The sequence below is a fragment of the Scyliorhinus torazame genome, chromosome 2, assembly GCF_047496885.1.
Source record: "Scyliorhinus torazame isolate Kashiwa2021f chromosome 2, sScyTor2.1, whole genome shotgun sequence".
NCBI classification, from domain to species: domain Eukaryota; kingdom Metazoa; phylum Chordata; class Chondrichthyes; order Carcharhiniformes; family Scyliorhinidae; genus Scyliorhinus; species Scyliorhinus torazame.
The window spans coordinates 351,331,706-351,348,655 of record NC_092708.1 but is presented as its reverse complement, the minus strand read 5'-3'; the positions used below and the strand labels follow the sequence as shown (position 1 = coordinate 351,348,655).

Sequence of the window (16,950 nt, the reverse complement as noted above, 5' to 3'; positions counted from 1 at the left end):
AGGAGTTTGAATTCAGCAAATAACCTCTTTCCATTTGATGTGGACAAATGCACACCAAAATTGAAGTCATGCACAAGAACAAGCTCCTCGCTTTCAGTACTACCAAATAACTATTCTGAACTTTTGTGTGGTACATACATTAAATACATTTGGTTGGGTTCATGATTGGGTTAAATACACTGTTAAAAACTAGTAAGTTGGTGAGCCAATCCTATGCTGTTCTATTCCTAGAAGATAAGTTGTGAACTTTACTCATTTCTGAAACCCACAGTACTATAATGTTCCAACTATTTAATTTGTTCTGATTTTGTATTTTTACATTGGTTCTCTTGAATTGAGTTTCTAGATTTGGCACATTTTATAAATAGAGAGCAATCTTTTTCATAATAGCACATTTGAAATAAAGAGGAAATTGTAAAAAGGAAACTGTTATTTAATACTATTTTGCAGGGATGACACGTGCACGAAATGAGCTTTGCAGAAACTCTGGCTTCATGAAGATGTATGAGCAGCTGAAAGCCATGTTCGCAAACGGAAGCAGCCTCGTCTGTTCCCAAAAAGGTATCATAATATTTTGTATGTTTGCTTGCATAGTTTTGTTAGGATATCGGACCAGACCCCAACGTTTGTTAGGATACCGTACTAGAACCCAAAACAACTTTTAAAAATTGTAAACCTGTGAGGAAAGGATACTTCACCCCAGGAGTGATGACTCTGATTAATAGATACCTTTTATGTTAAAACAAACTATAACTTTTAAAAAATATATATATTTATTAAAGTTTTTGAACAACACAATTTTTTCCCCTTGCAATACCCCCCCCCCCACCCCGGTAACAAAATAACACAAAATTGCACTGAGCAAGATATATACATGGCAAAATGGTATATTTACATAGCTTTATACACTGGCTCTCGCCCGCACGTGCCAGTTCCCCCACCCTCCATGTTATCTCCTGCTCATCCATCCCTCAAACAATCTCTCACCCCCCCCCCCCCCCCCCCCCCCCCCGCTCTCCCCACCCCCCCTCCCAGGACGGCCCCCCACCCTCCGGGTTGCTGCTGCTGACCGACCTTCCTCTAACGCTCCGCGAGGTAGTCTAGGAACGGTTGCCACTGCCTGTAGAACCCCTGCGCAGACCCTCTCAAGGCAAACTTAATCCTCGCCAGCTTTATGAACCCTGCCATGTTGTTTATCCAGGCCTCCAGGCTCGGGGGCTTCGCCTCCTTCCACAACAGCAAGATCCTTCGCCGGGCTACTAGGGACGCAAAGGCCAGAATTCCGGCCTCTTTCGCCTCCTGCACTCCCGGCTCATCCACTACTCCGAATATTGCTAGCCCCCAGCTTGGCTTGACCCGGACTTTCACCACCCGAGATAATTCTCCCACCACTCCTCTCCAGAACCCCTCCAGTGCCGGGCATGACCAAAACATGTGGACATGGTTCGCCGGACTCCCTGAACACCTTCCACATCTGTTCTCTACCCCAAAGAACCTACTCAACCTTGCCCCCGTCAAGTGCGCTCTGTGAACCACCTTGAATTGTATCAGGCTGAGCCTGGCACATGAGGAGGAATTAACCCTACCCAGGGCATCAGCCCACAAACCTTCCTCGATCTCCTCCCCCAGCTCCTCCTCCCATTTACCCTTCAACTCTTCTGCTAGGGCTTCCCCCTCTTCTTTCATCTCTTGGTGTATTGCCAAAACCTTGCCCTCCCAGACCCATACACCCAAGATCACCCTGTCTTGAATTTCTTGTGCCGGAGCAACGGGAATTCCCTGACCTGTCGCCTCACAAAAGCCCTCACCTGCATAAATCCAAATGCATTTCCCGGGGGTAACTCAAACTTCTCCTCCAGTGCCCCTAGACTCGCAAATGTCCCGTCAATGAACAGGTCCCCCATTCTTCTAATCCCCGCCCGATGCCAGCCCTGGAACCCCCTGTCCATCTTCCCCGGGACAAACCGGTGGTTACCCCTGATCGGGGACCACACCGAGGCTCCCACTGCACCCCTGTGCTGTCTCCACTGGCCCCAGATCCTTAACGTTGCCGCCACCACCGGGCTCGTGGTATACTTTGATGGCGAGAACGGCAGCGGTGCCGTCACCAACGCCCCCAAGCTCGTTCCTTTACAGGACGCCATCTCCATCCTCTTCCATGCCGCCCCCTCTCCTCCATAACCCACTTGCGGATCATCGCCACATTTGTTGCCCAGTAGTAGCTCCCTAGGTTTGGCAGTGCCAGCCCTCCTCGGTCCCTACTGCGTTCCAGGAACCCTCTCCTTACCCTCGGGGTCTTATTCGCCCACACAAACCCCATAATACTCCTACCTACTCTCTTGAAAAAGCCCTTGGTGATCACGATGGGAAGGCACTGAAACACAAACAAAAACCTCGGAAGGACCACCATTTTGACCGACTGCACTCTACCCGCCAACGAGAGCGGCAACATGTCCCATCTTTTGAAGTCCACCTCCATTTGGTCCACCAACCTAGTCAGATTCAATTTGTGTAGGGCCCCCCCAACTCCTGGCTATCTGGATCCCCAGATACCGAAATCTCCCCACCGCCCTCCTCAGCGGTAGGTCCCCTATTCCTCTTTCTTGGTCCCCTGCCTGTAATACAAAAAGCTCACTCTTCCCTACATTGAGCTTATAGCCCGAGAACTCCCCAAACTCCCTCAGAGTCTGCATGACCTCCACCATCCCCTCCATTGGGTTAACACCAGGTTAAAGTCCAACAGGTTTGTTTTGATGTCACTAGCTTTCGGAGCGCTGCTCCTTCCTCAGGTGAATGAAGAGGTATGTTCCAGAAACGTATATATAGACAGATTCAAAGATGCCAGACAATGCTTGGAATGCGAGCATTAGCAGGTGATTAAATCTATACAGATCCAGAGATGGGGTAACCTCAGGGTAAAGAGGTGTGAATTGTGTCAAGCCAGGACAGTTGGTAGGATTTCGCAGGCCAGATGGTGGGGGATGAATGTAGTGCGACATGAATCCCAGGTCCCGGTTGAGGCCGCACTCATGTGTGCGGAACTTGGCTATAAGCTTCTGCTCGCCGATTCTGCATTGTTGCGCGTCCTGAAGGCCACCTTGGAGAACGCTTACCCGGAGATCAGAGGCTGAATGCCCTTGACTGCTGAAGTGTTCCCCGACTGGAAGGGAACATTCCTGCCTGGTGATTGTCGCGCGATGTCCGTTCATTCGTTGTTGCAGCATCTGCATGGTCTCACCAATGTACCACGCTTTGGGACATCCTTTCCTGCAGTGTATGAGGTGGACAGCGTTGGCCGAGTCGCACGAGTATGTACCGCGTACCTGGTGGGTGGTGTTCTCACGTGTAATGGTGGTATCCATGTTGATAATCTGGCACGTCTTGCAGAGATTGCCATGGCAGGGTTGTGTGGTGTTGTGGTCACTGTTCTGAAGGTTGGATAGTTTGCTGCAAACAATGGTTTGTTTGAGGTTGCGCGGTTGTTTGAAGGCAAGTAGTGGGGGTGTGGGGATGACCGTGGCAAGATGTTCATCTTCATCGATGACGTGTTGAAGGCTTGTAAATTTATTATAAATTTCGAGTACCCAATTCATTGTTTCCAAATTTATTTAGGTAAGGGTATTACAAATTATAAAGCCAAGGTTGGTAAATTAAGCTAAGGTGCAAATGAGCCGTGACCGAACTGAAGGGGAAACAGGCTTGAGGGGCTCGTTGGCCTCTTTCTGTTCCTATGCCCACCATGTTGAGTTTACTTGGCTGAGAACCATGCACTGTAGAAGAACTGGAAGTGGTAAGAACTTAAAACAATGATTCCAGTTAGAATGGCTGCTTATCTAAATTTATTATAAATTTAGAGTACCCAATTCATTTTTTTCCAATTAAGGGGCAATTTAGCGTGGCCAATCCACCTAGCCTGCATATCTTTGGGTTGTGGGGGTGAAATCCACGCAAACACGGGGAGAATGTGCAAACTCCACACGGACAGTGACCCAGAGCCGGGATCGAACCTGGGACCTCGGCGACGTGAGGCAGCAGTGCTGTCCACTGCACCACCGTGCTGCCCTGAAACTGGGATTTATCAATTGTACACATTAGCTCGATTGGAGTTGTAATTTGTTAAGGATCAACTTAGCCACAAAACGTTAAATATTCAACTTGTACAAATTTAAGTGAAATTAAGACATGCCTGAATTCACCATGCCCCCATCTGTTTGCTCCTAAATACAGCTACTGTGATGTATTAGAGCATTGTTTTTCAATAAATTCTAAGTGGGGTAGTTGGTGATCTACACACAACATTGTTCCAGAGACTAGTGAATCTATACATTTATTTGCTGTCTGAATCATTCCTGAAACAATCTAGTGCTGCAATAAGAATGTAATTCAACACTTAATTTTCACAAAATACGTTTGTCAAGTTTTTTTTACAAGTCCAGACTGGAAACCCGAGAGTTGTATAGCATTTCACAGTGTAGTAGTGACTAATAGTCCTAATGGATTATACTGTCCTCTATAACTATATAAAAATTAAATATGTTTTATGTATCTCTTCACCTGTAGTGTATATAGAATATGTAATAAGGAACAGTAGAGGGTCACTGTTTCTATTCCTAAAGAATACCTTCGTTAGTCATTATTCTGCTAAACTCTGAAGATTTACTTCATTTGTGACATAACTTAGTTATTCCTCATTGTGAAATTTTTGTGCTTTTATATATTGCAACTGTCTACATATGTGCCTTGCCAATATTTATTGCATCAGTTCAATGCTTTCTAAACATTTTTTTATTCAGGATCTGAAAACAGAAAGCAATTCATCTACAGTCATCCCAAACTACAAAAGCTTGAAGAAGTTGTGGAGGGCCATTTCAAGTCTTGGGCGGAATCTGGAGGTAAAATGCACGTGGACACAACTCTATCAGACAAGCCAGTACTTAAGAACCCGTGAAAATCAGTTTTTTACAAATAGTTTTCTAAATATTGTTGACATGTCCAGCGACGTTTTATCTGTTCTAGGACAAACTCATCATATGTAATCATTGTTCGGTATTGTAGAGAAGGTATCCAAGCATCTATTTTACATTGGTTAGAAATAGATTTCAGAAGGACCAAATGATGGATATTGTTCATATTGGTTATTTAATCTTGGGATTTGGGTGTTGTATTTATTGTCACCCTTGGTTGCAAATGGTGATCAACTTCTCCCTAAACTACTGCAGTCGATTTTGGTGATATTGCTCCCATGATGATATTCGGAAGGGAATTCCAAGACCCAGTGCAAATGAAGCAATGTTGAAAGAGGTTCAGGTTAGGATAGTGCTTGGCTTGGAGGGAGGGCAGCAATTAATCAAACAGCTTCAATTTTGAGTGTTGTGGCTGCACCCGTCCAATTAACTGATAGTATTTCCTCAAACTCCTAACCTGAACTTTATAGATGGTGGAGTAGCTCTGCGCATTGGATGATGTTATAGTATACTTGCAGAAATTAATTGTTGGGCAGTAATTTTGCAGATTCCATCATTTTTTACAACGCATATTTTAATACCATATTGATGTTCAAAAAGAACATAGAATCCCTACAATGCAGATGGAGGCCATTCGGCCCATAAAACCTGTACTGACCCTTCAAATGAGCAGCCTACATAGGGCCAATCCCCTGCCCTATTCCCATTACCCCACCCAACCGTTGGATACTAAGGAGCAATTTTTGCGTGGCCAATCCACCTAACCTACACATCTTTGGACATCAGAAGGAATTAGTTGATTAAAAGGTATCATGCAGAGGGATGGAGCACATACTTGCAGGACTAACGTGGAAAGTGGTGCCTGCAGTCGTTGGTTTTGATTTAATTTAATTGGAAATAGTAATTGAGCCTTCAATTTTCCGACCAGCATTCCCTCTGTGTGCCAGGAGTGGCCAATTGGAAACAGTTTTATGATTCCTAGCTTTTCTTCATTGGCTGTTAAGTTAATTATCTACACTTTCATTGGTTGCTTTTCAGATCCAAATACCTCTGAAGGAAAGGTTGGTGGCGTAAATACACGTGTTATGATCTTCTCCTCATTTCGGGACAGTGTTCAGGAGATTGCTGAAATGCTCAGCAAACATGGCCCTCTTGTGCGAGTCATGACATTTGTCGGGCACTCTTCAGGAAAGAACACAAAGGGGTTTACACAGAAGGAACAACTGGAGGTAATCTGAATGCATGTGTCAAAAAGTCTTCCAAGAGAATTGTTTAGTGATGCAAGTGATCAATGATGCAATCAGTATAGTAAGAATGAGAGAGAGAAGTTAGGTCTATAAAAGGTACTGTTGTAATAAAAGGTGACTTCAATCAACCATTTATCAACTGGAAAGCTATGCAACACAATTCGAATAGCTTTAAAAAAAATTTAAAAATAAATTTAGAGTACCCAATTATTTTTTGTTTCAATTAAGGGGCAATTTAGCGTGGCCAATCCACCTAACCTGAACATAGAACATACAGTGCAGAAGGAGGCCATTCGGCCCATCGAGTCTGCACCGACCCACTTAAGCCCTCACTTCCACCCTATCCCTGTAATCCAATAACCCCTCCTAACCTTTTTGGACCCGAAGGGCAATTTAGCATGATCAATCCACCTAACCTGCACATCTTTGGACTGTGGGAGGAAACCGGAGCACCCGAAGGAAACCCACGCAGACTCGCGGGGAGAACGTGCAGACTCCGCACAGATAGTGACTCAGTGGGGAATCGAATCTGGGACCCTGGCGCCATGATGCCACAGTGCTAGCCGCTCGTGCAACTGTGCTTTGGGTTGTGGGAGTGAAACTCACGCAGACACGTGCAAACTCCACATGGACAGTGACCTAGGACCGGGATTCGAACCTGGATCCTCAGTGCTGTAGTCCCAGTGCTAACCACTGTGCCACATGCCACCTGCAATTAGAATAGCTTTTTGATTCAAAATCTCAAGAGCCTCACTAATGGTAGCAGTCACCTAGACATGTTTCTTGTAAATGACCAGGATACGTTCCAGAAAGGGCCTTTGAGGCAAGTGACCAAAATGTAATACCATTTTAAATTACCTGGCAATCCAGATCATTTAAAAATAAAATTAAGGCACACTTCGTAAGTGATAGCAAAGAAGCATCTTACTGTTTCTCCTCCACCCATACTTCCTGAGAAACACACAGCCAATTTGTAAACCCCTGTTTTAAAAAAATCTTCTCTGGTCCCTCCAAAGCAATCAGGTCAGCACCAAGAGGCTCCAAATTCATCACTTGTTATCTGTGATGTCTCTGTTGTAGTTAGAGTTTTCAAACATTTATCTAACGCTGTCTTTCATGGAAACAGTCCTCTCTATGATCTCTGGAATCCAGTCTACGAGTTGACCACAGACCGAGGAAAAATCAACCGATCTTCACTTTCTGTTTTGCCAATTTAAATGGGTGGCCCTGGTTCCACCTGGCACGCCAGTCAATTTATTTGTAGATTATTGATGCATTTTCTATTGCTAAATACCTGAATCTGATCATAAATTTTCACATCTTGAAATCCAAATGAAGCTCAATGCACTTAGATTGTGATTTTTCCGATTGTCCTTCACTGTGCCTACTGATGGAGGAATGGGGACCAAGCCCTTGTTCAGTTTGGTTGCTGTCTTACCTGCCATTAAATTCAGTGTTTCTACAGGTGAAGGCACCCAATTTCAGTATGACAAATTTACAAGGCAGCACGGTAGCCTTGTGGGTAGCACAATTGCTTCACAGCTCCAGGGTCCCAGGTTCAATTCCGGCTTGGGTCACTGTCTGTGCGGAGTCTGCACATCCTCCCCGTGTGTGCGTGGGTTTCCTCCGGGCGCTCCGGTTTCCTCCCACAGTCCAAAGATGTGCAGGTTAGGTGAATTGGCCATGATAAATTGCCCTTAGTGTCCAAAATTGCCCTTAGTGTTGGGTGGGGTTACTGGGTTATGGGGATAGGGTGGAGGTGTTGACCTTAGGTAGGGTGCTCTTTCCAAGAGCCGGTGCAGACTCGATGGGCCGAATGGCCTCCTTCTGCACTGTAAATTCTATGAAAAAAAAGTATACATATTAATTTATAAGAGAAACAGAAAATGACTTTAAAATCAAATCTTAATTATGCCTGCACACCTTTGGCCAAATAACCACCACCCTTTAATAGTATTTCACCTGAGCATTACCACAGGAGACTGACTCGTATGTTTTAATTATATATTCACATGTGGCAGTTTTCTGATTAATATTCTTTTTCCAAAAGATGGCAATTCTAGTTTCATTTTAATTTATTTTTACCTTGTGTAAAATCTTTAGCAGAGTTGCATAAAAGGATTTGGAGGTGCACATGCATCATAAATGCCTTGTTGGCAAGTCAGGAATTAATCTTTCCACAATCAGTAGCTGAAATCAGAATGCTGGTTAAAAAAAATAAAATTATCTGGACATTTATAATTGGTATATTTTGACTTCCGGGTGCGGCTATGCAGAGCTAGGTCGCATATTCGGCAGCTCCTGCTTGGAACGGACTTTTGGGCTCTTTTACAGGGCCCCCACGGCATTTGTTTGACATTTCCCGGTGTGGAAAGAAGGCTGCAATATTCCCCCGACAGTGTCCCCCAGGAAGGGCATGTCTCTTGGTTGCCAGACACACGCAGAAACAGTAAAAGATTTGGCTGCAACTGCAGGATAAACAGGGCCTCTTCCAGCATGCAGGCGGGGGAAGGGCAAGCTTAAAGCTGCAAGCTGACCTGAGGGCCTGTATCAAAAGTGAATTCTAGCAGCAGAGGGAACAACTGTGAAAAGACCTCATCAAGGCCACTGAAGGGACTTCCGGTTGCGGTGATGCCTAGCTAGCCGCACGCTTCGGCGGCTCCAGCTCCGACGGACCTTCGGGCTCTTTTAAGAGCCCCAACGGGGAATTTTTCGACGACGCAACCCGGTGTGGGGCGTGTGAGAAGGGAGTCCCCCCCCCCAAACGAAGGAGGAAAAAACCGGCGGCGGCGGCTGCAGCGCGAGGAATCGTCGACCAAAGGGTCAGAAAGAGAGAAGTACAAGATGGCGGCGGAGAAAGCGCAGGCGACATGGGGGCCTGAGCATGAAATTGTGAGACGGTGCGTGGAGCTGCTGAAGAGGGAGGTGCTGACCCCGTTGCTACAGGCAATTGAGGGGCTCAAGGAGACATTAAAGACCCAGGAGACAGAGCTCCGCGTGGTGGAGCAGAAGGTGACAGATATTGAGGACGAGATCCTGGGCCTGGCGGTTAAGACACAGACGCACGAGGCACTTCATAAAAAGTGTACTGAAAGGATCGAAGCCCTAGAAAATGGAGCGCGAAGGAAGAACCTTCGGATACTGGGTCTCCCTGAGGGTGTGGAAGGAGTGGACTGTGGAGCGTACGCAAGTACGATGCTGAGCTCACTGATGGGTGCTGAGGCCCCTACGGGCCCCTTGGAGGTGGAGTGGGCAAATCGGATTCCGGCGAGAAGACCAAAAGCGGGAGAACCACCCAGGGCGATAATCGTGCGATTTTACCGCCTTAAGGATAGAGAAGAGGTCCTGAGATGGGCTAAAAAGGTGCGGAGTAGCAGATGGGAGAATGCAGTGGTACGGGTATACCAGGATTGGAGTGCGGAGGTGGCGAGAAGGAGGGCGAGCTTCAACCGAGCCAAAGAGGTGTTGCATAAAAGGAAGGTGAAGTTCGGGATGCTGCAGCCGGCAAGACTATGGGTCACGTATCAGGAGAGACACCATTATTTTGAGACGGCGGAGGAAGCATGGACCTTCATCAAAGAAGAGAAATTGGATCGGAACTGAGGGACTGATGCTGCAGGAAATGTTATTGTTAATGTTACGGTGGAAGTTAATTGAGAAGTAAACAGGGAAGGGGGAGACATTGGGGAAATGTGGGCGCCGGTGAGGGGGGAAAGACGGGACATAGTTGGAGAATGGGGAAGGGGAGGGGGAGGGGAAAGGGAGCTGCGCCATAAGAGGCGGGTCAGGTAAAGGGATGTTCCCGCACCAGAAAGAATAAGGCGGGAAGACAGGCGCAAGGCGGATGGGAGTTCCCCACATGGGGGGGGTCGAGGAGTGAGCAGGAGTAGCCGGGGTCAGTTGAAGTCAGCTGACTTACGGAAGTAATATGGGGGGAGCAATCATGCTAGAAAGAGATCTAGCGGGGAGGGGGGGAGGGAGGGGGGGGCGGGTGGGGGACAACTGGGTTGCTGCTGCGGAAATCCAAAAGGAAATGGCTAAAGAGTGGGTGGGCGGGGATGGTGTGCGATGCTGGGGGAGGGAGCGCGGAGGCGGGATATGGGACTGGCCTAGAGAAGGTAATGGCTAGTCGACACGGGAGGGGGCAGGTAGCCCCCTAGTGAGGCTGATCACGTGGAACGTGAGAGGCCTGAACGGACCGATAAAAAGGGCCAGAGTGCTCGCGCATTTGAAAGGACTAAGGGCAGACGTGGTTATGCTCCAAGAGACGCACCTAAAGGTGGCGGACCAAGTTAGGCTAAGGAAAGGATGGGTGGGACAGATGTTCCACTCAGGACTGGACGCAAAGAATAGAGGGGTGGCCATTTTGGTGGGGAAACAGGTCGCATTTGAAGCAAAGAACATCGTAGCAGATAGCGGAGGTAGATATGTAATGGTGAGTGGCAGGCTGGAGGGAATGGAGGTCGTGTTGGTTAACGTGTATGCCCCAAACTGGGACGATGTGGGATTTATGAGACGGATGCTGGGGCGTATACCGGACCTGGAGGTAGGAAACTTGATTTTAGGAGGGGACTTTAATACGGTGCTGGACCCGGGGCTAGATAGATCCAGCTCAAGGACCGGAAGAAGGCCGGCAGCGGCCAAGGTACTTAAGGGGTTTATGGACCAAATGGGGGGAGTGGATCCATGGCGATTTCTTAGACCTAGGGCTAGGGAGTTTTCCTTCTTCTCCCATGTCCATAAAGTGTACTCCCGGATAGATTTTTTTGTTTTGGGAAGGTCGTTGATCTCTAGGGTGGAAGAAGCTGAGTACTCAGCCATAGCGGTTTCGGATCATGCCCCACATTGGGTGGACCTGGAATTAGGAGAGGAAAGGGAGCAGAGAACACTCTGGCGATTAGATGTGGGACTGATGGCGGATGAGGGAGTGTGTGCAAGAGTGCGGGGGTGTATTGAGAGATATCTGGAGGTCAATGACGACGGCGAGGTCCCTGTGGGAGTGGTATGGGAAGCACTAAAAGCGGTGGTCAGAGGAGAGCTGATCTCCATTGGGGCCCACAAAAGGAAAACAGAGGCCAAGGAAAGGGAAAGATTACTGGGGGAGATTTTAAGGGTGGATAGGGAATTTGCAGAGACCCCGGAGGAGGAATTGTACAGGGAGAGGAGACGACTCCAGACGGAATTTGACCTTCTGACCACCAGAAAGGCGGAGGTACTGTGGAGGAAGGCACAGGGGAGGAGGTATGAATATGGGGAAAAGGCGAGTCGCCTGTTGGCTCATCAATTGCGAAAGAGGGCAGCAGCGAGGGAGATAGGAGGAATTAGAGACGAAAGGGGAGACACGGTGCGAAGGGCAGGAAAGATAAATGAGGTGTTCAAGACCTTCTATGAGGAACTGTATAGGTCTCAACCCCCAGAGGGAGAGGAGGGGATGCGGCAGTTCCTGGACCAATTGAGGTTCCCGAAAGTGGAGGAGCGGGGGGTGGTAGGCCTGGGGGCACCGATTGGGGTGGACGAGGTTATTAAGGGACTGGGAAGCATGCAAGCAGGGAAGGCCCCAGGACCAGACGGGTTCCCGGTGGAGTATTACAGAAAATATGTGGACTTGTTGGCCCCGTTGATGGTGAGGACGTTCAATGAGGCCAGGAAAGGGGGGACTCTACCCCCGACGATGTCGGAGGCGACGATATCGTTAATTTTGAAGAGGGATAAAGATCCGTTGCAGTGCGGGTCCTATAGACCCATTTCATTGTTGAACGTGGACGCCAAATTGTTGGCAAAGGTACTGGCATCGAGGATAGAGGACTGTGTCCCGGGGGTGGTGCACGAAGATCAGACAGGGTTCGTAAAAGGGAGACAACTGAATGTTAACGTGCGACGACTATTAGGGGTGATAATGATGCCCCCAGTGGAGGGGGAGGCAGAGATAGTGGCGGCAATGGACGCAGAGAAGGCATTTGATAGGGTGGAGTGGGAGTATTTATGGGAAGTGTTAAAGAGGTTTGGGTTTGGGAACGGGTTTATTAGCTGGGTTAGACTTCTTTATGGGGCTCCAACGGCAAGCGTAGTTACAGGTCGACATAGATCGGAGTATTTCCGACTATATAGGGGAACAAGACAGGGATGCCCGCTGTCTCCATTGTTGTTCGCGTTGGCAATTGAACCTCTGGCCATGGCGTTGAGAGACTCCAGGAAATGGAGAGGGGTGATTAGAGGGGGAGAAGAACACCGAGTCTCGTTATATGCGGATGACCTATTGTTATTCGTGTCGGACCCAGCGGGGGGAATTCTAGAGGTTATGCGAATTTTGAGGGGGTTCGGGGATTTCTCGGGGTATAGGCTAAACATGGGGAAGAGTGAATTATTTGTGATACATCCAGGGGACCAGAGTAGAGAGATAGAAGGCTTGCCTCTAAGGAAAGTGGAAAGAAACTTCCGATACCTGGGGATTCAGATCGCTAGGAGTTGGGGAACCTTGCACAGACTTAATCTGACACGGTTGGTAGAACAAATGGAGGAGGACTTCAAGAGGTGGGACATGCAGCCTCTATCGCTGGCGGGCAGGGTGCAAGCAATTAAGATGATGGTCCTCCCGAGGTTCTTATTTCTATTTCAATGTCTTCCTATACTAATCACTAAGACCTTTTTTAATAAAATAGACAGGAGCATCACGAGCTTCGTGTGGGCAGGGAAAGTTCCGAGAGTAAGGAGGGGGTTCCTTCAGCGTAGTAGGGACAGAGGAGGATTGGCACTACCGAACTTGGGCGATTACTATTGGGCCGCCAATGTGGCAATGATACGTAAATGGATGATGGAGGGTGAGGGAGCGGCGTGGGAAAGACTGGAGAGAAGGTCCTGTAAAGGGACGAGTTTAGAGGCGCTGGTGACGGCGCCGCTACCGATCTCACCTAAAAAGTTTACCACAAACCCGGTGGTGGCGGCAACATTGAATATCTGGGGACAGTGGAGGCGACAGAGAGGGGTGCGGGGAGCCCTGGTGGGGTCCCCAATCAGGAACAACCATAGGTTCGCCCCAGGAAGAATGGATGGAGGATTTCAGAGCTGGTTCCAGTTGGGAATTAGGAGGGTGGGAGATTTATTTATAGATGGGACTTTTGCGAGCTTGGGAGCATTGGAGGAAAAGTATAAGTTGCCCCGGGGAAATTTCTTGAGATATATGCAGGTGAGGGCATTTACTAGACAACAGGTGAGGGAATTTCCGTTGCTCCCGACACAGGGGATACAGGACAGGGTGCTTTCAGGGGTGTGGGTCGGAGAGGGCAAGGTGTCAGAGATTTACCGAGAGATGAGGGAAAAGGGGGAGGAGTCGGTGGGCGAACTAAAAGGAAAGTGGGAAGAAGAACTAGGGGAGGAGATAGAGGAGGGTATGTGGGCTGATGCCCTAAGCAGGGTAAATTCCTCTTCCTCATGCGCCAGGCTTAGCCTGATTCAATTTAAGGTGCTACATAGAGCACACATAACGGGAGCAAGATTGAGCAGGTTCTTTGGAGTGGAGGACAAATGTGGGAGGTGTGGTGGGAGCCCGGCAAACCACGCACATATGTTTTGGGCATGCCCGGCACTGGAAGGGTATTGGAAGGGAGTGACGGGAGTGATCTCGCGGGTGGTGAAGGCCCGGGTCAAACCAGGCTGGGGGTTAGCTCTATTTGGAGTTGCGGAAGAGCCGGGAGTGCAGGAGGCGAAAGAGGCCGACGTTGTGGCCTTTGCGTCCCTAGTAGCCCGGCGCAGGATCCTACTCATGTGGAAGGAGGCGAAACCCCCCGGACTGGAGGCCTGGGTAAATGATATGGCGGGGTTCATTAAACTGGAGCAGATAAAGTTTGCCCTGAGAGGATCGGCTCAAGGGTTCACCAGGCGGTGGCAGCCATTTCTCGACTACCTAGGGGAACGTTAGAGGGAAGACAGATGACCAGCAGCAGCAACCCAGGGCGGGGGGGGGGGTTAGTTTAGGTCAAAGATAAAGGGGTTTTGTTACTTGTGTATTGTTTAAAATTTCTGTATTGTTATTGTTGCGTTTGCTTTGTAAGAGGGGAAAAATTGTTGTTTGGGAAAAAATTTTCAATAAAACATTTATAAAAAAAAAAAAAATAATTGGTATATTTCTGGTCAGCATCAAAGTGAGATTTTAGGAAAAGTTGGTTTGCTATTGTCTCATTTTGTAAAGACAATGAGCACCTAACACAGTTGTATTGATATACAATATTGTTTTAATAATTCCATATTTCTACTTTTTCTATTGTCAGGTTATGAAACGCTTTCGTGAAGGTGGTTATAACACACTGGTTTCTACATGTGTTGGTGAAGAAGGATTAGATATTGGTGAAGTGGATCTCATTATTTGCTTTGATGCCCAAAAGAGCCCCATTCGCTTGGTACAAAGAATGGGCCGAACTGGCCGGAAACGTCAGGGGAGGATTGTGGTCCTCCTTGCAGAAGGACGGGAAGAACGGGTGAGTCCAAAATTAACATGCTACTTTTGCATGTTTAGGGAGGAAAAATGTTAATGGTGTAATTTTGTTTGTGGCAATTGCAAATAATTGTTTTTATCTGTATCACATATTAGAATCAATCTTTGCACTGTGCTATATTTACCATACATTAATGTTCTATCTATTCTGAACACTCAGCTGTTCTAATTCAGTTCAGTATTTAAGAGCCAAAGCAGTGTATGTGATCTGTTGTCCAACGTCTAGGGCAAGAGAAAAGATTCACAAGTTGGGGGAGCTCAAATGGATGTTAAAATTTGTCTTTATGTAGAAGAACATTAATGTAAGGCTGCTGTTTTGTGTACATACCATTCTATGATTAATTGGTAGATGAGATGCAAAAAGGAGGAATTAAATAATCCATAAGAAATTATATAATTTGGTCTTGTTATTTGCTTATTTGATTATATCCATTAAAGCAAATAATGAGATCCACTTCACCAATATCTAATCCTTCTTCACCAACACATGTAGAAACCAGTGTGTTATGAGCGGCGGGTGGGGGGGGGGGCACGTGGCATAGTGGTTAGCACTGCAGCCTACAGCGCTGAGGACCCGGGTTCGAATCCCGGCCCTGGGTCACTGTCCGTGTGGAGTTTGCACATTCTCCCCGTGTCTGCGTGGGTTTCACCCCCACAACCCAAAGATGTGCAGGTTAAGTGGATTGGCCACGCTAAATTGCCCCTTAATTCGAAAAAAAATAATTGGGTACTCTAAATTTATTTTTTAAGAAGTGCATTGGACGGGCACATTTTCTAAAATAATGTAGCCGGTTGTTGCATTGGTTTGTTTTACTGATTTCCTAACGAACCTAAATAGTTGCCCGAAAGATTTGCCTTAAACTCTATAAATTGATTTATGAAGGTACGTTTATCTAGAATGGAAGACCCAACCTGTGCAAAAACACTTTGAACGTTTTCTACAGAGTTGCATCTATCTGTGTTGAGTAATGGAAAGAAACAGCAAAACCAGGAAGATGAAGACAACTGTAACGTGAAAGGGAAATAGAGAAACAGTTACAGGAAGAGGCTTTTTAGAGCAATATTGTGGGAGAAAAAATAGTGATGTTCATTTATATATAAAGCTGCTTTCCGTTAAAAGATATCTATATTTGTTTGTAGAACTACAACCAGAGTCAGTGTTCCAAACGGAACATTTACAAAACCATTCTGGGAAATGGCAACAAGTCTTTTCGTCTTTACACTAATAATCCACGCATGATTCCTAATGGTTTGAGCCCAATTGCACATAAAATGCACATAACTACTGGCAAGTATGAATCGAGCAATGTATCAAGTAACTCAAAGCAAGGAAGAAAATCAACTATTGTACTTCCAGAGTCGTTCACATATCGCAGAACCCCAGGTATGTTGGAATTTTGGGTGGCACTTTCTTACTTTGTGAATAGATTAACTAATAAAGAACTGATTAACAAATCCATAATTAAAAGAACAAGAGTTTAGCTTTGATTTTTCTTTTATGTTCTCCAAAGAAGTTCCATATTGATTTTCGGAAGCTATTGAATGATTGCATTGATTTTGTAAGAGATACATCCAAGTTGTGGATTTTGATTTAATTTTGATTTTGAGCAGTTTAAAATGGATTTTGTTTATGCCTCACTCACTCAGTTAAAACTAATGAAGTCAAGGGGTATAGAATGCAGCTTGTTATGTGCAATAATATAGTGTACAAGAACATCCCAAACATCTTGTCACTGCAATTAGACCGCCTGGTATCTTCTTGGAAGCATGCAGCTTGACCAAGTGCTGTAAAATTCAGCAATTCTGTTCCTTGAGATTCTTGAACTAGACCGTTTTTCTTTCTCTCTCTTTCCTTTATCACTCTCACAGCTTTTGTATTCTACTGATGTAGCACAGCCATCCATACCACACTATCCCAGTTTATAATATGAATGTTAATAGTTTTTTCAATGTTTTAAAGATTTGAGCGTAGGTGAGCATGGCAGCCTTGAAACATCTTGGTCTGGCCGATTCCACACCAAAATGATTTACTCCATGTGAACTACAGAGGTTTTAAAAGACAGCCCTGTGCCACCTTTCCGAGGACACCCAGTGATGGGCAATTAATGCTGGCCGTACCAGCAATTCCCACATGCTCTGAATTAGCTAACAAAAAACCCACAAATAATCCTTTGGAAAATGCCCATCTGATTTAGATAACTGACACAGGAGGCATATTTCCTTGGAATTTGAGCATCTCTGGCAAGGCCGG

General features: G+C 46.6%; 1 protein-coding gene across 2 annotated transcripts in view; it reads left to right on the top strand.

Moving 5' to 3' along the window:
- The window catches only part of fancm (FA complementation group M), a 238,962-nt gene that overhangs the window by 136,522 nt on the left and 85,490 nt on the right, over positions 1–16,950 (top strand). For both annotated transcript variants that reach the window (XM_072491173.1, XM_072491164.1), the window contains 5 exons: positions 451–561; positions 4,794–4,892; positions 6,003–6,193; positions 14,476–14,682; positions 15,840–16,083. In XM_072491173.1, coding sequence (XP_072347274.1) covers positions 451–561; positions 4,794–4,892; positions 6,003–6,193; positions 14,476–14,682; positions 15,840–16,083 — 852 coding nt within the window. The remainder of the gene's footprint in view (positions 1–450; positions 562–4,793; positions 4,893–6,002; positions 6,194–14,475; positions 14,683–15,839; positions 16,084–16,950) is intronic.